Source organism: Epargyreus clarus, unplaced genomic scaffold (assembly GCF_041222505.1).
Source record: "Epargyreus clarus isolate Ecla_fem2 unplaced genomic scaffold, WU_Ecla_fem_2.2 ptg000026l, whole genome shotgun sequence".
Classification (NCBI taxonomy): Eukaryota; Metazoa; Arthropoda; class Insecta; order Lepidoptera; family Hesperiidae; genus Epargyreus; species Epargyreus clarus.
The window spans coordinates 16,121,346-16,142,222 of record NW_027332233.1 but is presented as its reverse complement, the minus strand read 5'-3'; the positions used below and the strand labels follow the sequence as shown (position 1 = coordinate 16,142,222).

General features: G+C 37.7%; 3 protein-coding genes across 4 annotated transcripts; 2 read left to right on the top strand and 1 right to left on the bottom strand.

Annotated features, from left to right (window-relative positions):
* Positions 1-3: 3 nt before the first annotated feature.
* On the top strand, positions 4-8,071 carry Mul1 (mitochondrial E3 ubiquitin protein ligase 1). The gene is made up of 6 exons (XM_073087256.1): positions 4-605; positions 915-1,072; positions 1,500-1,657; positions 2,339-2,609; positions 6,902-7,109; positions 7,702-8,071. Exons 1-6 carry the CDS (start codon positions 489-491, stop codon positions 7,819-7,821), a joined length of 1,032 nt encoding a protein of 343 aa, XP_072943357.1. The 5' UTR covers positions 4-488; the 3' UTR covers positions 7,822-8,071.
* Positions 8,072-8,786: 715 nt separating this feature from the next.
* Positions 8,787-11,030, bottom strand: Ctu1 (Cytosolic thiouridylase subunit 1). The gene is made up of 4 exons (XM_073087808.1): positions 10,826-11,030; positions 10,207-10,746; positions 9,748-9,952; positions 8,787-9,501 (listed from the first exon to the last, which is right to left on the bottom strand). The coding sequence occupies exons 1-4, from the start codon at positions 10,871-10,873 to the stop codon at positions 8,855-8,857; spliced, it is 1,440 nt and encodes a 479-aa protein (XP_072943909.1). The 5' UTR covers positions 10,874-11,030; the 3' UTR covers positions 8,787-8,854.
* Positions 11,031-11,297: 267 nt separating this feature from the next.
* Positions 11,298-20,678, top strand: melt (ventricular zone expressed PH domain-containing protein melted). 2 transcript variants are annotated; one of them, XM_073088326.1, is made up of 13 exons: positions 11,298-11,691; positions 12,114-12,368; positions 12,721-12,925; positions 13,216-13,475; positions 14,014-14,160; positions 15,304-15,461; positions 15,902-16,188; positions 16,395-16,487; positions 16,889-16,986; positions 17,372-17,864; positions 18,320-18,588; positions 19,010-19,276; positions 19,672-20,678. In XM_073088326.1, exons 1-13 carry the CDS (start codon positions 11,587-11,589, stop codon positions 19,918-19,920), a joined length of 2,886 nt encoding a protein of 961 aa, XP_072944427.1. In that variant the 5' UTR covers positions 11,298-11,586; the 3' UTR covers positions 19,921-20,678. The 2 variants fall into 2 exon arrangements, with proteins under 2 accessions (XP_072944427.1, XP_072944426.1); XM_073088325.1 differs by having other exon boundaries at positions 16,886-16,986.
* The last annotated feature ends 199 nt before the right edge of the window (positions 20,679-20,877 follow it).

Below are 20,877 nucleotides of genomic sequence, written 5' to 3'. Positions count from 1 at the left end.
TATAAAATCACATAAGTTAACGCAATGATTGCTAAGGTATTGCAGCGACGTAAGTTTGCGCATTCGAATTTCCTCTTTATTTTTCATGTTATGCTACAGTCGTTACGGCTTCATAATTGCATACATTATTTTAAAAAAGCCGCAAAAGTTCTGAATAGACTTTGGCAAATGACTTTTATCTCGGGAAAAGTACTTCATCTTAAAACATAACAAGCATTATTTTTGTCCATTTGATAATTAAAGTAAAATAGCAGTCTACATAAATAATCTTTGCTTCGCTGAAAGGATGTTTAAGATCAAATATATGTCAAAGTCACAATTTCACAATATTTTGCAAAAAACGTCACTTGATTGTCAAAAATGATAGGTTATTTAAATTTTCATCGGAAAACGAAATATTAGGTAATTAGTATTGAAAATGAGATAATATTCTAGAAACAATACGAGAATAAGGATAAATTTGGATTGTAATTACACATGAAGCAGACATGGATTTCTTGGGGGAGATAATCGGTGAAACCATCGTTCTGGGGTTGGATTCTCTGCTTCTGACTTTCTGTGTGAAACAGCTGAGCAAATGTAAACATATTCTTAATGCTCTGCAGGTATGTAATTTTATAAGGTTATTTATTTCCATTACAAAGGACTAATTTGGATATTTTTCTAAAACTCTTGAATTTGAATTTTAATTCAATATACTGCATGGCTTGTATTTACTACGACACCTTATTATTGTCAGTAAATCATCTTAAACAAATTACTTGCATTATGTATTTTTATATTTCTTTTATGTTATTATTGGTATACATTTTAAAAATTGTTATCATGGCTGTTGCAATTCAGCATTTATATAACCTTATTTGCATTAATAATTTAAAACCAAAAATACATAATAATATAATGGTATAATGTAGACAGCCCCAGTGTTGGACATAGACTCAACATTGAACAAGGAGATCAGCAAGTACCCCAACAATGTGATCCCTTTTGTGGTGATAAGAGGTCTTATCAAACCTCTGGGCAACCCTATCAGAAGCAGTACTAACCAGGCAGTCACTGGAGTCATTCAAAGGTATTATATTATTCTGAGAACAGACACAATAACAAGAACAGATTAGATAGAAATCTAATTCTATATTAACACGCTTTTAATAACTTGTTTTTTATTCATATTACTTGAAGAACTTTCTCACATATCTAAATATAATATCTTGATTTAGCTTATTACCAAAAGTACAATTGAATTAAGTACAATAAAATCAAATTTAAAATAACTTTTTGGTAAGCAACCCAAACTGTTATTTTCAATGGTATTTTATTTCAAAGTGAGGACTGAATTTTATCAGGTCATTCTTATATTAATTGTATTCATGACAATATATTTCTAGCAAGACTAACTAACCGAACAAAGGAGGACACAAACTACATCTTGGTTTATTTTTAATGTAATAATATTGTGTCACATTTCATTTTAATTTTCTTATCATAATAATCTTCAGGTTGACAATAAAGGAGCATGTAGTAGCGAGAACGTCCGCAGGGTTCTGGTCTGACCAGACGCGGACAGTGAATGAAGTTTATAATTCCACTCCCTTCGTGCTGAGCAATGGCAACTATAGTATTGAGGTGGTTGATGCATTGGCTGCTGAACTGTTAGGTAAGAACTGGCAGAACTTTTCATTGTGTGGTAGTGGCAGGACCTCTAACATTTAATTTTCTGATCTGATTTGACCTATTTGTCGCATTGCCAAGTTGTCATCTTGGACATGATAAGACAAAGTAATTACATTATTTTAACTAAGTCTTAAGGAGTGCCTACAATCTATCTATCCAAAACCTCAAGTCCTTTTGAATCAAGTAGGATAATTAAGGGATAACTATCCATTACGATTTTTGAAAAGGAAATGGATGTGCTTTATTCAGTGGCGGATTTAAAAAAAATTAAGGTGTAGGCTGTACAGTTTTTGCCGCCCCTGCTTCTACAATTGTCATGTTAGTTTCCTGTTGATACGGTTCCCGTTTTTTTTTTTTTGCTCGTCATGTCAGTTCATGACACGTTTAAGGCAGGAATGATTGGGTCCCCAAATTTGCCGCCCCAAAAATATAAAACATGCCGCCCCAAAAAATATGGCGCCCTAGGCTGAAGCCTACTCAGCTTGCTGGTAAATCCGCCACTGGCTTGATTACAATAATAATATGAAGTTGTATCACTTGTTATATTTTTTTTTAGTTTCACTTAATACATGCCCTCTTTTTTTTATAAAGATGCAGGAATTACTTCTTAGATATGTGCCATTAAATAAATTTAAAGCTAGTCCGACTGTCTTGTTATTATTAGATATGGATGTGATATCGGACAAATTCGAGCCCATGTCGCCCGGCGTGATCGATCACGTGTGGGGCTTCTTCTCGGGCGTGAAGCAGCGCGGCCTGCAGTCTATGGAGGAGATGCTGCGCGACGGCTCCTACATCACCGCTGTAGGGGAGCTCAGCCGCACCGGCTCGGGGCTCAAGCTGCAACCACCGGGAGATGGGCTGCCACTCTACCTCACTACCAGCACAAAGTCCAGTTTACTAAAGAAGCTAGCAGCTTCCAGGGATTTCTTGAGGTTTGTATTAGTTTATACCTGTTTACTATATGATGTTAAGTAACAGCAATCTAATGGTCTCTGATGTCATTTCAATGACAAATTTTTTACTATTTGTTAGGACTATTTAGGAAAAGAATGCTAATTGTAGGTATGTTATAAATATGCCTTAGCTACACTTTACTGATGTGTTTTTTTCCTGTATGATATTTTGATATATAAGGCAAGTATGATTAATAATATTATGTATTTTATAAACATAATATTTATTTATTTTATTTATTAACAAAATCCACAGCTCTTAAAGTATTGTACAATTTTTTCATGCTTAATCTACTAACAGCAATTAAGGATTTACATTTTATGAGTATTTCAAATAATAATAAAGTACGATCACTTACTAATGGTACAGGATCCCTAGTATAGTTTTCATCATTTATTACTAACAAGCTGATTTTTCGTGAGTAGCTTCGTTTCGACAAGACGCCCAACATTTTTCCTTACAGCAATGTTGGTAAATGGTAGCTTGATGGGGCAGCAAGGATAAAATATGTTGACCGGACGAATTCTAAAAATTTATTACTAACCAATTTTTATTTGTTAATTATCAAGATAATTATTTAAATAACGTGAAAAAATATTTGTCCTACAAAATATAAGGTTTTTATTAAGGCGTCCCCCCTCTCCAACATGTATCATAAACAAGGTCATGAAAAATAATTACTAACCAGCTGATTTTTTTTTTATTGGCTGTCTACCATTTACATAGTCTACCGTGCACATTGTCCTACAAATTGCATGGTATGTCATCTCGGACCTACGCTGAAAAGATGTTAATTCCGCAGGATTATTTTTTTTATTAGTAACTGTAGGACAAAGGTATCACGTGATAGGATAATATAATTTTTATCTAAATAAAACAATGTCCTACAAAAAAAAGGGTAACTTTTATTAATCCTACAAGATTTGTAATTTAACTATAATATAATATAAATAAACTATAAAACTGGCGGACTGGAATAACGTACTTCGCAATTTGTAGGACAATGTGGGTAGTAAGCTGTGTAAATGTTAGACAGCTAATAAAAAAAAAAATCAGCTGGTTAGTAATTATTTTTCATGACCTTGTTTATGATACATGTTGGAGAGGGGGGACGCCTTAAAAAAAACCTTATATTTTGTAGGACAAATATTTTTTCACGTTATTTAGATAATTGTCTCGATAATTAATAAAAAAAAAATCGGTTAGTAATTTTTTTTTTTGATTCGTCAAATCAACATATTTCATCCCTATTATTTTAGTTATAAACCACAATCGAGAACTTTCGTACGAGAATTTGTTGGGCGTCTCATTAAAACGAAGCTATTCTGGAACACTCAGCTTGATACTAATTATTTTTACATTAAGTATTAGTACTACAACTTTTAAGTGTAGGTCCGAGATGACATACCATGTAATTTGTAGGACAATGTGCATGGTAGACTATGCAAATGGTAGACAGCCAATAAAAAAAAAATCAGCTGGTTAGTAATTATTTTTCATGGCCTTGTTTATGATACATGTTGGAGAGGGGGGACGCCTTAATAAAAACCTTATATTTTGTAGGACAAATATTTTTTCACGTTATTTAAATAATTATCTTGATAATTGACAAAGAAAAATTTGGTTAGTAATAAATTTTTAGAATTCGTCCGGTCAACATATTTTATCCTTGCTGCCCCATCAAGCTACCATTTACCAACATTGCTGTAAGGAAAAATGTTGGGCGTCTTGTCGAAACGAAGCTACTCACGAAAAATCAGCTTGTTATTAATAAATGATGAAAACTATACTAGGGATCCTGTACTATAACACTAGTTACTATTTTTAATTTATTAACAACCACCAAAGCTATATTAATATACATAAATGTGTGTGTATAAGTATGTACGTGTAGTGTGTATATGTATGTGAGTGTGAATGTGTATGTGTGTATTTTGTAACAAGTAGGCAATAAATATATATATAATACATATGAATAAGTTTATAAATAATTTAAGTAATACCATGGTTTTCAATTAATATGTTCCTAACCTCCTGTTTGAATGATGTCTTGCTAGAGTGAAATAAATCAATTTTGCTAAACATTTTATTATAGGTCGTTTGTAATCGACAGACGAGTGAGTTTCGCGCGTAATTTGTATTTTTGCAAGTAGTAGCGAAGAGTACTGTGTGTCTCGTGCGATATTTTGGGACACCGAAACATAAGACCTTAGATGTTAATTCCGGACAATATAATATAATAATATATTTTTTGGATTAAAATTCTATGTACAGTAATGTGTTTACATTAACACTGACCTAATATGAAACACATTATAATATATAAAAAAAATTGCTGTGTGTAAAAAAAAATCTTAATAAAAAAGTAGAATAAAGCCTTCTAATACATTAAAAGTTATTTAGTTATTTTTACAAATTTTATTGAATAGTTATTAAATTTTAAACTATGTATATTTGTCATTCGAATTTCCAGGGAGTAAGTAAGTAATGATTTTTTGTTGAAAATAATTTTGGTTCTTTTGTATAAAGTGAAGAAACAGGGGTATCGCGGGCAGCGCCGCGTGATAATGATTGTTAAACAATAAATGCGTGTGCATAATCTCGCGCTACCAAAAACGGGTTTGTGAATATCAGTTTTTACGTAACCATGAATTATAAATCAATTGTGACCTTACTAAAAACGAAATTTACGACACTGTCTGTCTGTGAGTACAAAATAATCAAATAAACCGTAATTTTGTAATATGACGGGGTTTATTCTTAATTTTAATATATAAGTATATATACGATGACAGGCATTAAACACTAAAAATATTTTTTTATTATATGCACATGCTTCTGGCTTGGCTTAACTTATTTTGGAGGGGCTTATGTATAGGTTGGGGAGGTCTTAACGGGAGATCAAAGAGGCTACATTTTAATTTGAATTACTTTTATATAAGGGATTTGGAATAATCTTTAAAAGCCGTACTTGTCCGTATTGCAGATGGAACCGCGAAAAGAGACTCTATTTCCATTAATTTGGCCAAATCAATTAAAATTCCCGACATCGCTTCACGAGCAATTGATAGCATTCATAGTATAGGTGCTAACGCGTCATTTTCATTCGAAATATTTCGGTCACTATAATTACTTTAAAAATTAATTGATTCAATAGTTCATTAATTGTTTTGTTTGCCGCCGACCTTTCCAATTGAACCTGTCAATCGATTCCGAGCGTGTATTGGTTGTGTGAACTTGTGTGCGATGTGGAGCGCTCTTCTGGCGCGATGCAATAAATCATGTTCGTGACCATCGTGTGAGTTACATTCTCTTGTTACAAAGGAGTCAACGTTACAACTTGATTAAATTGTTAATTAATAGTACAAAGATAAAGCAAAGTTGGCTTGGTGGTTTCATTATGTGTTACATGTGTTATAATTAAAAAAACTGTGTCTCATACAGCTGTGGTTTTGGGTATGCCTGTGATTATTTTGATAACATTTCATAGCAACATTTATAGGTAATAGCTAGCATGAGTAGCGTGATCTCTATAATGATCTGGATCTAAGTGGACTTAATTTACGTCTTACGCAGTTGCTGAAATGATACTGGATATATATAAATAGTTTGCAGAATTCATGCTCAAAAAGGATATTTTTTGCGTACCTTTTGTAGTTCTTACCACCAGTACCTATATCTGCCTTACTCCAGAACTGCGTTTCAACTTAGACTTCAGAAATATAATCAGACATATTTTCCTACATCGGTGGATAATAACTTACTTTGTATAGCAAAAAGTTGAAATAATCTCATACGTATTATATATACGTATACATAATACGTATGAGATTATTCATAAACTTTAAAATATACTTTTAAACAATATTAACATAAATTAATGGGTCAAGTGAAGCGTGTGCTATTGAAACTATGTTTTTATCGTCGGTGTATCATTTAATGATATATTATTCTACAAATGACCTGTTTAAACTTTGTATTACTGCCTTTAATACTTTTTCCGACTAAGCTATTACTGCTGAGTGCCGATTGATTTGTAATTCAATCTCACGCCGGGTTCAAACGTACTACGCTGACTTTTTAAAATTATGTGCGTATTACCAAAAAGCTTAAGGGAGTATATAGAAGAAGGTTCTGAACGGTATGCATAGGTATGCATTTTACCAATTCACAATTGGTTAGCGTGATGGACTATGACTGAAACCCTCCTCATATGTGCTAACATGGGACTGAAATGGGTCGATAATGATGACGATATTTTTAATTCCAGAGTGATCCTGGTGATATCGGGCACGGTGGCGGCGCTGGTGTCGTGTCGCATCGCGTACAAGTACATAAAGCGCAAGCGCAGGAAAGAGCACAACGAGAGCATGAAGCGGCAGCTGGCGGAGAGCCGCCGCGAGCGCCGCGCGCAGAACCGCGAGAAGAACCTCAGCGAGGCGCAGCTCTGCGTCGTCTGCGCTGAGAACCCGAAGGAAGTGAGTATGCCGAAGGTGGTAACCCTTTGTGGTTCGACCGGCGGCACCACCGACACACCTATTTCTGCCTCATAACAGCAGTGTTGATAAGGGATGTGATAAGGGAGACATACTTTTCCGAGGCGTTCCAGTTTAGTCCACGAGTCCTCAGGGGTAGCGGCGCATCTGTGGCCGTGTCCATGGGCAGCAGTAGCCACTTACCACAGGTGGTGCATGCTCGTCTGCTACTCCTATACTATAAAAAAAAAATGCTGTAATAAACCAGGTTCGGCTGGTTTCTAGTGTGGGACATTTTTTTGGTCAATAAACGGCCTCTTATCTCCAAAAAAGTTAAATAATTGATATTTCCATTAGTCTCTTAAGATCACTGGATTAAAAGGCAGTGGCCTTTCCATGGTGCTTTCTAGCCTGAACTTCTCTAGCGTACCAATAATTGCTGTAAAAAACAATCTATAAAGTGACACATATGATATTAATCTTTACGCACTTTAATCATTACCGAAAATAAAATCTAGATGATCCATGTGAAAGTGATGTCTCTCAATTTGTCACTAGATTTGACATCATATTTATGGATCATTCTACTTTCCAGGTGATCCTCTTGCCGTGCGGCCACGTGTGCCTGTGCGAGGACTGCTCAGACCACATCAGCGACAAGTGCCCCATCTGCAGGAAAGACATCGTGTCGCGCTCGCCCGCCTTCATCTCCTAGCATACGGCGCAAGCCGGGGCACCGCGAATCATTGTTATACTTCCTGATATTAAATTGGAACGCTAATTACAAAATTAATTAATCCATGTCCGATTTAATTATTTAACATACAGGTCAAGCGAGGTAATGCGCCGCGGAAATATATAGTTTTTCATTCGAAGTTTCTTGTAATACAGTCGCGCGAGTGATTGTGGTTTTACATAAAATAATATTAAGTGTAAATATAAAAAAAATATTTAAAGCCAATTTACTTAAAGTTAATAGCAAAAATGTCATCCTACGTTATGGATTTAATGTTTGAAAATTGTGTGGCAGTATATGTATTTTATTTTATTTTGTGGCAGTATATGTTATTTTAGTTATAACTATTGTCTTATAATTATACAATAAATTATTTACACTAATTTCATAATCTGTTCTGAGCGTGACTAAACGACCGGCAATCTAAGGATTCATTCCCTCCCACCAGTGCCATGTAGCACCCAAAACCAAGTTAGGAATAATAATCTTGTTTATTAGGTGAAGGATGCAAGCACAAAAGTTAAACGGAGTTGAATTCAAGGAGTCCATTATGTTGATTGGTATTATATATTGGATTTTGAGTTCCTAGTTTAAATACTAATTTAAATACTATGCCTGCATTTCTAGTAATGATGGAGAAGGACCTGTGTTGAAAGTGTCAACATTCATCCTGCTAGTAGGTACCAAATCCTTTTGTACAATTTAGAATATTAAATTAATTTTAAGTGAGTTATTTATTACATATAATTAAATACATTATCATATGCACCATCTGTTTTCATTTGGGATGTAATTATAAAATAATTATGTAACATATTGGCATTTGGCCTTTATACGAAAATATCGCTTTTCCTTTCATAAAATGTAAATATTAATCATAAAGGCAACTAGAATAGCTAAAAATATAGGTAAGGTAGGGATAGAACATTCAAAATGTGTAAAAGTTTAACAAAATAAATATTTTACTTAAAAATTTGTATTACTTACACTAATTTTACAATAATGATTATTGTCAAAAACTTATTCCAATTGAACTCATACCTCCGCACCCTCCCATGCATGTTTCATCTTCCTTTATTAATTCATCTTCGTCAGAGCTACTTGATTCTTCAATATTTTTATTATCATCTTGTGTGTCATCTTTCTGTGTATTAATAACAGGTTTTTCAGCTTCCTCTAGTCCATATTCCTTTAGTAATGTGTTAATCTTTGACTCGCTTTGGGCTACATTGTTATGATTATTTATATTCCCATTGCAATTGCCACTGCACTTATTTTTACATTTGTTAGTATCCACTTTGTTGTTACTTTCTATGCTTATTTCTGTATTTAACATATCATTTTTATTTTCCTTATCGCTTTTACATAAACCAGATTTACATGACTTGGCTTTTGTTTGACAGATACTTGTATTGTACATGTCATTGTTCAATTCATCTACTGCTTGCTTCAAATTGTCTTTTCCTTCTTTCTTGGCATATTCTTCAAGCATTCTCTTTGCTTTTGAACTCTTTCCTATGCCAAGTTTAGGCAGACCCTTGTTTAAGCCTTCAAGCAACACGCACGCCTTGCACACCTCTTGTGAAGAAACAAATTTACATCGCGAGCATATCCTTTGTGATGGTAATGACACCTGATCCTTTACTGCCATTGTCTCACCTGAAAAATTAAGTGCAAAATACTTTGTAACTTAATTATATTCAGTGTAAACAATAAAAGAATCAGAGTATGATATTTACATTGTAATGCTTAATTTAAGAATAAAAAGTCATTTTCAAACCATCTTCATACAAATTGCAGCTTTATAGCAGTTGCCAAATTTTATTTAGATGACTAATGATAAATTACAGAATGCCTATAAACGTACGGACAAACGATATGCATAATAAATTAACCAAGAATTACCTGAATAAATGATGTCCATAATACAGGAAGGTCTTATTTTCTCCAAATCTTTGAGAAGGGCCCTTGCATGCCCTCTGTAAGCATTTGGTGCAAACACACATTCAGTGGAAAAGTAAACAAGCTTCTTGTAGTGAGCATACATAACAATTTCCTTTTCATATGTGTACTTCAGTGGCTTTACTCGTGGTATTGCACCTTCACTACCCTGAAAATATATGTCATGTAAGTTTGGATATGAGATATGAAATTAAAAAACCCATTGAAGGTCCATTTGTTTATACAATATAAACATGTAAAATATATTTATCTAATATATAAGATTTGACTAATACTTATTTTAGAAAACTAATACTTAATTATGGACTATGCTTGCCATGACACTTTCCTCAGAAGTTTTAAATTTAGAGCAAGTTTTTAATAACCTGAATAACAACAAACATACAAATAATAAACACTTACAGTACTGATTGCAGTACATCTCTTCAGCCTAGCTATGTCTCCCCGCAGCACATTCATGAGCACAGTCTCAGCAATGTCATCAGCATTGTGTCCGGTGGCTATGCACCGCACGCCCAGCATGGCCGCACCCCGGTCTAGTGCCTGTCGCCTGAACACCCCACAGAAAGTGCAGTTGTTCTTTCTACCTATCTGTGCTACTATTTCGTCCATAGTCCAACCGTACAAATCCTTGTAAGATAATATTTTCAGAGGCATCTCGTAGTCATCCCGATTCTGTTTTACTGTCTCTAAGCTGTCATCCCTGTAGCCAGTGATCCCCTCGTCAATGGATAACAGCATTAGATTTAAGCCATACTTATACCTCTGGTTTAACGTCTTCAACACGAAGGCGAGGACGGTGGAATCCTTCCCGCCAGACGCACCTATCGCCACTGAGTCACCAGGTTTGAACAACTGTCCCTTTGTGATAGTGTAGTGGATTTCAGTTTCAAAGGCGTTGAAGAAGCACTCCTTGCAAAGCGTGTCACCAGTTTTGGGCCGCTGGAATATATAGTAATTGTTGTGATATTACAATTTATTTTTAAGTACAAAAATGAGAGAATAATAGAAGTTTAGTCACCTTTAGCACAGCAGTCTTCCCACATCCTGCTCCGCAAGGTACAGGCATTTTGAACTATTCCTCTCCTTGTTGTTTATATAGAACGTAAAAATGTTTTTAAATATTGTCACAAATAATAAAAAACATGTTTTGCATTTACGTCAGCAGGTTAATGTTTATAACCTTAAAAATATGTAAGTAATTAGTAAACTGTGCTCGGTATTGTGGTGTGAATTGTGACATGACTGTGACTGTCACTGTCATTAATGTCACTTTTATGGTTTTATTTTAAGTTTTTCTATGTATAATTTGCACAATAACATTATACAAAATGTGTGGAAAAGTATAAACTTCCAATTGTAAAATTCAACCAGTGTGCATTTATTGTTATTATTATTATTTTATATAACATAAAAATTATATATAGATAAGTATATATCTGAAAATTTTCTAGAAATGTCTAAATATTAACAATAGTATCCGAGAAAGTTCATTGACTGATTGACATCCTATTCTTGACAAGTCAACCAGCCAATTCCAACCCAACTTCAGTCATCATATCGAAACTTTTATCCTTTTTATCGTAGCGAAATTCGGCGGATACTGTTTAACTTTTTTAATCGAAAGCGTTTCTAGTACGCACTGTTATGGGTACGAACAGCGTTAATCGTCGGCGTGCGGCGTTAGAACGAGTTTGGTGTAGGTCGTAGTATGTTGATGTGTCGAGTGTTTGTTGGTGACTCGGTTGCATATTTCGCGAGTTGTGTGCAGCGCGAGGCAAGATGCACGAGCTGGTGAAGCACGTGCTGACGGAGCGGGACCTGACCCGGGCGGGGGACATATTCGCGATCCCGGACGCGGAGATCGTCGACGACCTGAATGAAGTGGTAACTGGTTGCACTTTCCACTTGTTTACAACACCTCATTATGCAGCGACGTACTTAATTATGCTGTTTTGTATTCATAGCCAAATAAAGTTTTCGTGTTTGTTTTGTTTATTTGTTTAAGATAGTTTACTCAACGAGTTTGGTAGGTTTTTAGTTTATTATTATCATCAATTTATTAATTATGAAAATAGTCTGAGAACTCTTGTAATTTTTATTTGCTGAACAACATTTTTGTTATTGATAAAGTTTATGATTATAATATTTATTTGGGATGTATGGTATACATAATATTCAATATTGTCAAAAAAAATATATAAACACACCGTTTATAAGTATAATAATAAAATACAAAAAACATCAGTGTACAATCAAACTTATATCTTACAATTAACGTTAATCTTAATATATTTTTCTCATTTCAGTTAAAACAAATAACTGAAATATCTTCAAGGCCAGATTATATCCGTAATGACCGAGACCAGGCATTGATTGAAATCTGTGTGACGAGAGTGACATCATGTATAAAGGAAACTGGTACCTTGGAGAAGTACTGCGGGGCTCTGGTGGCGTTGCTGGAGTCTTGTCTGCACCACAATCTGATGCCGGTGGGCCACCTGCGAGATGATGACCCTCCTCATGCTAAAATTGCATCTGATGTCATAGCGTGTATTGTATTGGTTAGTCATCATGTTTATTTGTTTATGTGTAACAAGTAAATAATACTTAGTTCAATATTTAATAGACTACACATTATATTAGAATATAATTTGACATGAAAATGTAAGTGAAGTTACAAATAATAAGTTGGCCAAATAAGGTGGCATATTCATTTATTTTCTTTTTTCTTAAATTGTATATTGAGATTGAGGCAGTAAAGTACTGTAAGTAAGTATTTTCTGATACCTTAATTGGGATTTCAAAACTCACTCCAAAAAAAATAATGCTATTTATGGTGTGTTCATTCTTGTATCATCCATCTTACTACATTTAAAAATGTTGAATATAGGCAAATTATTTCATGTGTTTTAGGTGTCATTTCCCTTGCAAGCTGACAAGGAAACAACTGGGAATGCGGAAGTAATGGAACTATTCCTCCCAGTGGCAGTGCAGTTCTTGCACAAGGGCAACAGGGAGATATCCAGGCACATGGCCCGTTACCTATCCCTAGCTGCTGTCCACCATGCTGTATTACTTAAGCCCCATGTCCAAACTATCATGGACTCTATAATGTCTGGTGAGTATTTAATGGCTTTTCTCTACTATGGTCCATTATACATTTTACTTATTACTCTGTCCATTATGTGCTGGTATTACTATTTTAAGAATAATAATTTTGCATAGTTTGCCATCATGAACTATACATTTATGGATATAAAAATATGTTTTTGACAAGTAAAGTATACTCAGACATAGCGTGTTATTTGCATTATTTTGTACAGCATAAAAATTAGTATTTTTAAGAATACCTAAAGAATTTCACATATATGATATGATTTTTTTTAAAATATCCTATTTTTATTTTAGGGAACTATCCCCTTTGCCGCATCTTGACGAATCTATACGAAGTTTGCCCTGAGCCACTCGAGGGGCATGTGACAGCTCTGGTTTCCCTCCTGCCACACGCGGAGCCAGTGGAGAAGAGCTCATTATTCGCACTGTTCGAGCAGATAGCGGGCAGGAGGCCCCAGGCCTTGAAGACATGTGTGCCACAGTTGCTGAGCTACCTCTGCCCCAACACCACTAGTCAAACTGATCCAGGGTGCATGTGTATAGATTTGCTGCAGGTAATATTTGAAGATGTTGAGTACTAATGTCTAATCAATAGTGTTTACAGTTTAGATTGAGGGTGCAATAAAAATCTATGTAACAACTGTATCAACTAATAATGTGGCTAAAGTGTTGACACTTTTTATATGTGAATTTTGTTTTGTGTTAAATATATCAATTGTGTTGAATAGAAATAAATTTCCAGTTTTTTACATATTTATCGGCCGACTACGTAAGCCTCATTTAATTTATATGTGCCCAAACTTAGCTTTCATGGTAGAGCATATCTTTGGCTAACTTTTGATAAGACTTATTCCATTTTCATTTACTTACATATTCTATACTTTAGCATATTCGTTATACTATTATGAAAGATAATAAATACATATTGTTACTGGAAAGGCTAAAAGTCTAGCACGCATAGACGCCCCTTTGCATTTTAAACTTTTAGTCTTTCCAGACATTACAATAATTGAACAGCGCACTGTACTGTACTGTACTGTCAGTGTACTTAATATTATTGGTGTTATAATTTGGTGTGTGTGTGTGTCGCAGGTGATAGCGTGCGTGAGCCTGCGGCGGCCGTCGCTGGTGGCGGAGCACGGCGCGGCGGTGCGGCGGGCCGCGCGCGCGCCGCACGCCACGCCGCGCGCCGCGCACCTCGTGGCCACCGTGCTCGCGCGCCTCGGCTACACCAGCAGGGTACGTTCGTATGACTAACGCTATAGGCGGGTGACGCATGTGCCGCGTACTTTGTGGCCACCGTGCTCGCGCGCCCCGGATATACCAGCAGGGTACTTTCATACCACTAGCGCAATGCAGGCGGGTGACCCACGTGCCGCGTACTTCGTGGCCACACAAATAGACTCCTGAATATACTATAAATTTTCGAACATAACTTGCCTTTCTTTTTATTGTTGTAATTAAACCAATTTTAAAAGGCGATTCTCACGCACAAATATATTGTTAAAAAAATACTTAACATTTATATTACATTAGACATATGAATTAGATTGTTATACCATTCTGCAGATAAATATAATAATATTATGCTTGTGATCGATATATAACTGAAAGTCACAGGAAAATAGATTAATAAGCATCTTAGGCTTATCGCGTATCAGAATGTCAGAGATAAAGTCGATAACGTCGATCGTTATCGAGAGCTGATTGATTGTAGTGTCATTGTCATGTACGCTTTGTATGGATTTCGAATCATGAGATATTACATTAAATGTCATATGATCATCACATGTGCAACGGCAACAAGACTTTTTTTATCTAGAAGTAATCTTCAATATAAATAAATAACATTTTCTATACTGTACGAGTTACTGCACGTACACGTGACGCCAATAATGCGTATTGTCTGTAACAGTCCTATCCTAGTCATGTGGGTGCTATGTACTCACATAAAGATAAGTACACAAACATTCAGATCAGAAGACAAATCTGAATGACATAATTACTAAGATGCCTGGCTGGAAGTATTCCGAATCAGCAAGTTCGGAATACTTCAAATCAAACCGATGTAGTGACTGTCGTATTCGTTTTTTGTACATGTAATAAAATTTTAAGCAATATGTGATAGTAATGAAATCGACATATTTTGTGACTATTATGATTTAAAAATTATTGTCTGAACTTTATTTAAAATGTTTACTTTGTGTCCCAACAAGTTATATACAATTAAATGTTGTACATAATCTGATGATTTGACCTGTTCAATATTGTTTTACATTGTCAACCTAGATGTGGAGAGGTTTTCAGAGTCTAGCCTCAGGACTATAATATACAATGTACATTGCTGAGGTTAATATTAAAAGAATATGTGTGTGACCCCAGGAGCGGGCGCAGGAGGCCCTGAACTTCGTGGTGGAGCGTCTGGCGGGCGCGGAGTGGGCGGAGCAGGCGGCGCTGCTGCGCGAGGCCACCGCGCTGTGCAGCGCCTACCCCGCGCTCTTCACCGACCGCCTGCTGGCCGCGCTGCGGGCCAGCCACAGGTAACACCATACAAGATATAGCCCACACCTGTGAGCATTGGACCTACCTATAGGTACGGGTCTGCTTAAAAAAGATCTGAGTTTTGAACTAAAACTGCTACAATACAGGAAAAGAATACAATTATGAATGGTTTTGCAGGCAAAACCATTGGTATGATTTGACTTCAGAAGTACTTCTCCTTATTATACTAGTGTTAATTGTAGTTGCGTTCCGGTTTGTCGGTTTGTGTAGCAAAACGCACACATGCTAGGCGTTCCAACGTCGTCCTCAGGGACTACAACGCATGCGTAGCCAAACCCAACAAGAAATTCAATTCTATCCTTAATATTTCAAATTTAAGTAAAAACGAGGACATTGTTTTCATATTACCTTTGAGCATGTCTCGTCCACACCTCATTAATTAAATTAAGTTTAAAAGTTTATTCCCCAAATGTTTCAGCAATCGTCCGAAGTCAACCCACGGCGAAGTGAACAGGACTTCCGGCGGTGTCACTATAGTGAAGCTCGGCGGCCCCAATACCACACCAGTGACCCCCACCAGCCCCACCTCCCCGGGGCCCTCGGCAGCACCCCCCGCGCCCGGGGGGTCGGCAACCACCCCCGCCGGCCCCGTGGCCCCGGTTACGGGGTACACGCGGCGAGCCAAGCTGGGGGACTCGAGGAGCACGGGCAGGTTACATCCGGGACCTAATTCGCATCGGAGTATGACTAGGCTTAATGTTGCTGGTAAGTGCTACATATTGGTGGAACATTATTATTATTTTTTTTCAATATTTGTGACTTGACTGTAAGCCGACGAAGTTTTAAAAAGGTTTTTATGGCAATTATCTATTCAGATAGATAGCACTGGTGCTATTTTGTGTAGATAAATTAGTGGTGGAAGGTACATCTTGTTTACTATTGTATCCACAGAACGTTTTTCTACCTTCCAGGTGGTTCAGTGGGAGGTTTGCACAAAAGCATGACACGTCTTTCCTCTTCACAACAAATTAATTCTCAGCCAAACTCAAATGTTCCCACCACAGGTAATTACACGTATTTTCGTTTATACAAATATAATTAATCAAAAAGTTTGTCTGTAGTTTATTTATTTTTTTACTTATATGCACCAAAAATGCACAACATTACTCAAATTTCAGTTCTACAACTCTGTGCTATACAATCTTGAAAATGATAGAACTTGACTAAATGTGATGTTGAGCTAAATTAATAAGTTTAAATTTACTTTTTATACACATTACCCCAAAAAAAATCTGTGTCAAAATCATAAAATTTCATACAGAGTACATCAGTACTGGCTTAGAAAGCCGTGTATGAAAACTTGTATCATACATAACACTTATTTTAAAGTCCGAAAGTTCAAAGAATCAAGAATAATTAGATCAGTATCAGATTTAGCTCACGAGCACTATTATGTCGGCAGCAGCGGCGGGCGGCAAGGCGGCGGCGAAGGGCCCGCCCGCGCCGCGCCCCGCCGCCCGGCACCACCACCACAACATACTCATCGGGCCCTCCACCTCCACTGTATGTATCTTTTTGTCGTACATCCAGTAAACCAACACCCAGGCCAAATGATCGTCAGTGATCACTATTGTTCGTTGACAATGATTTATTACCAAGTAGATCAAAAGTTGATTTGGGGTCGATTTCGGATGCCTTGCAACAGCATATACAGTACAGCGTCAGAACAGCATGGTGTTCCTATGCTGTTCTGTTATGGGCTAATGTAAGAAATTTTATATATCAGAAGTCGCTTTCCAGAGTAAAAATGAAACACGATGTAAAAGATTTTACCAGGCGAATGGCGCTCTAAATGATCTAAATCGATGTTTGGAAATAATATTTTACAATGTACTATAAATTGTTTGAATGCGTTAAGATAAACTCATAAATACATTTCTCTCAACAGAACTCCGGACCCACCATAATTTCGGGCCCATCGCCTCTTCAAGCCCAGTCCATATCTGTGAACCCACTAACCACGGGCAAGTCAACAGACGCACTGGCACCGATCACCGCGGTCTCCATCCAGCACTCCAACACAGCGCTCGGACAGGTCTCAGTCATTACGTCCACGCCCAGCAGTGGGCCGATAGTAACCCAGACGTGCGGCTCCGGCCCAATTGCTGTCAGTCCCAACCCCATATCAATATCAGGCCCCGTGACGGTGACGTCACGACGGGCGAACAACACGAGCGTCACGATGATCAACTCGAGTTCCAACTCGAATAATTCGAATTCGAACAATAACTCGAACTCGAATCACAGGATCAGTGTTTTCGAGCCGTATCCTATGCGAGACACAGTGCAACATTTTTGTGAGAAGCACTTGGATAAGATTAAGGCGTACATGGACAACGTGTCGTTGAGGATACCGCCGCCAGCCAAATGTACTATTGAGGGTGAGTAATCGTTTCCTGTAGCTACATTCCTAATTCAGTGTGTTGAGCGTCGCTTGTAGTGACGCTGGGTATGTGTGTAGACTGTGGTTGTAGAGAGTCGCACCAATACGTAGGTACGGCTGGCGTTGAGAGTAGATTTTCCCCTATAGTAACATAGGTGTTCCTGTATGTGTATTTATGTCTGCGTGTGTGTGTGTATCGCAGAGCGTCGCAGGAAGAGGCAGGCGCGGCTGGTCATGACGTACTTCAGTAGTAACACTCGTGTCGCTATACGTGTATTTATGTACATGTGTGTGCGCAGAGCGGCGCAGCAAGAGGCAGGTGCGGCTGGTGTTTTCATTTCCCTTTAGTTCCCTTCGTGACGCTGTATGAATATGTCTCCGGGTCATGACGTACCCCACGTAGTAACACTCGGGTCGTTAATGTTTACGTGCGTGTGTGTGTGTGTGTTGCAGAGCGTCGCAGCAAGAAGCAGGCGCGGCTGGTGTTCGCGTGCGGGCGGCGCGGCGCGCACTGCCTGTACGCGCGCGCGGCGTTCTCGCTGCGCACGCGGGCGCCGCGCGTGTGGATCCACCTCATGTTCCTGGCGCTGCAGGCGCGCCACCAGGCCGCGCTCTCCTCGCGCGACCCTACCGTCGCCTCGCTCAAGCACTGCTGGGACATCCTCAAGTGCGAGAACAAGACCTTCCTCACGCTCGTCACCAGCGCCTTCCCCAACCTCAAGGTACTTTAAGATACAAATACGATTCTAAGAGCGTTTATAACATGTGCGTTAGTATAAAAGCACAATGTCTTAAATATCAGCTTTATTGAGCTGTTATCACATGTAGAAGTTATACCAGCAGGGCCCTACTAAAATAATGATATTAATTTATTGTTAAAAATTTTAGTACCATTCTAGACTAAAACAACATAAATTCCAATATAAGTCGCTTGCGATCTGAATAAAAATGTATGTTCATGTTAAGTGCACTCGAACTTAAATAATCTATCCGATTAATTATTATTTTAATTAATGTTAGAGTTTGTTAATGTCAAAGTAAATCTATCTATTATATTGAATCCACTGATATGTCCGTCCATCGAGCGATTGCAAGAATGAAGACGATTCTACATCCTACATCTACATCCTTCAACGTCCACAGGAGCAGGAGATGCTGCTGAACGAGCTGCGCGCGGCGGGCTTCTTCGACGTGTTCGAGGTGACGGCCGGCGAGCAGCCGCCGCGCGCGCGCGCCACGTGGGGCTGCTTCCTCTGCAACCACCCCGAGCGCGCCGTCGGCTTCCTGTCCGACGGGCAGCCCGTCATCGAGGGCCAGCTCAAGGAGAAGAAGGGCCGCTGGCGGCTCTTCCGCCGCTGGCGCACGCGATACTTCACGCTCTCCGGCGCGCACCTCTCCTGCAAGGGATCCGTTAGTGCCGCTATTCTACTCAATTATTGTGCTTTATTGACCGTCACGAAATACCATTCGTTAATGGCAAAAACGAGTTATTATTATCAATAGCGAGCACTTTATCCAAACAATATGTCCTTTCAATTATATTTCATTTAATAACGAATTTATCAGTTTTATAAAAATGAAACTACTTAATTACCCAAGCGTACCCCCTGGCATATGCTGGAGCTATAATCTGAAAAAGTATGATACATCATCAGATTTTTTTTCCATTAGGTTGCCATATAGATACTTATTACGATATTTCTTTGAATTTTAAAGATTCGTGATGATATTATAAATCATATTATAAACTTGTAAGTTAAGAAAAAAATTGTATTATATTTTTTTTCATACGATTTTTATTTCAGAGCGGCGGCGAAAGCATAGACATAAACCAGATCCGCTCGGTGAAGGTGTCCCGCGGCGCGCGCAACATCCCGAAGGCGTTCGAGATCTTCACGGGCGACCAGACGCTGATCCTGAAGCCCAAGGACGGCAAGAACGCGGAGCAGTGGGTGCAGTGCCTCAGCATCGCCGTCGCGCACTCGCAGGCGCGCGACGCGCCCGCCAAGGCCAACAGCCTGCCCGCCCGCGGCCTCACGCTCAAGAGCTTCTGATCAGCTAAGACACACTTTTATTTTGAACATCAGTCGACCTGATGAATGGACACTTGAAAACTGTATGTGGTTCTTGTTAGTTTTATCTTGAAGGTCGGCCAAGTCAACCAGAGATCCTGTGCTGAGAAAGTTTCGAAGCTCAATAACTCCGGTCTGGTTATGTTTCGGTTATTTTTAAAGTCGGTCAATCCGAACAGAATACTCGCATTCAGACACTCCAAAAGTCGTCTTTGAATATTGCTGCTCACATATTATATTGAAGAATGTGTGGATCGAAAGGTCTGCCTCGAGCTGAAATCAAATACCGATTACCTAGTTAAACCATCAGCTACTAAAACCCAGAAGTGCCAAATATTTGACGCTAAAAATATACTATGTCGATAATGAATTACAATGCAACACTTCAATGTGCGGTCGAGTCGACCCGAAATCGCACGTCGAGGAGTGATTCGCCAATTAACACGAAAAGCTTCTGATGGTCAGTCGTCCCCATCATTATCATATAACTATTACGGTAAACCGTATTTTAACAATGAATTCAAGCTCAATATATACTTCTTTAGTCGGTATTTCTAAGTACACAATATACATTAACAGTGCTTTATTCATTGTGTCGTTTATAAATACAATTTGATTTTTGTGATATAATCTATGACTTCTGATAAAAGTGTTGACTTTTTGATACGCTACGAAAATTGTGCTAGAATAGAATAGAATAGAAAAATACTATTGTCAACAACCCCTTTATATTTAGGTTTTTTTTTTTCTTTTATGCCGTCTCTTTGCATATGAATAGACAGGTGCTACTTAATCTTTGAGCTTTAAAAGACAAAAATGCTTTTTATACGACGTAAATTACACAATTAATACAGGTATAGTCCGCGTAAAACTGCTAGTACGCTCTGAATATAGGAATGAATCGCGTCGCCATAGCAAATTGTATGACTACACCGGCTC

Excerpts from the sequence above, each read along its gene's own strand:
- Mul1 (XM_073087256.1), top strand. The coding sequence starts at position 489 with ATGGATTTCTTGGGGGAGATAATCGGTGAAACCATCGTTCTGGGGTTG. Across the intron at positions 2,610-6,901 it reads GCTTCCAGGGATTTCTTGAG|AGTGATCCTGGTGATATCGG; the intron begins GTTTGTATTAGT and ends TTTTAATTCCAG. Across the intron at positions 7,110-7,701 it reads GCGCTGAGAACCCGAAGGAA|GTGATCCTCTTGCCGTGCGG; the intron begins GTGAGTATGCCG and ends TCTACTTTCCAG.
- Ctu1 (XM_073087808.1), bottom strand. The coding sequence starts at position 10,873 with ATGCCTGTACCTTGCGGAGCAGGATGTGGGAAGACTGCTGTGCTAAAG. Across the intron at positions 10,747-10,825 it reads GGAAGACTGCTGTGCTAAAG|CGGCCCAAAACTGGTGACAC; the intron begins GTGACTAAACTT and ends TATATATTCCAG. Across the intron at positions 9,953-10,206 it reads GATGTACTGCAATCAGTACT|GGTAGTGAAGGTGCAATACC; the intron begins GTAAGTGTTTAT and ends ATATATTTTCAG.
- melt (XM_073088325.1), top strand. The coding sequence starts at position 11,587 with ATGCACGAGCTGGTGAAGCACGTGCTGACGGAGCGGGACCTGACCCGG. Across the intron at positions 13,476-14,013 it reads TGTGTATAGATTTGCTGCAG|GTGATAGCGTGCGTGAGCCT; the intron begins GTAATATTTGAA and ends TGTGTGTCGCAG. Across the intron at positions 16,189-16,394 it reads GACTAGGCTTAATGTTGCTG|GTGGTTCAGTGGGAGGTTTG; the intron begins GTAAGTGCTACA and ends TCTACCTTCCAG.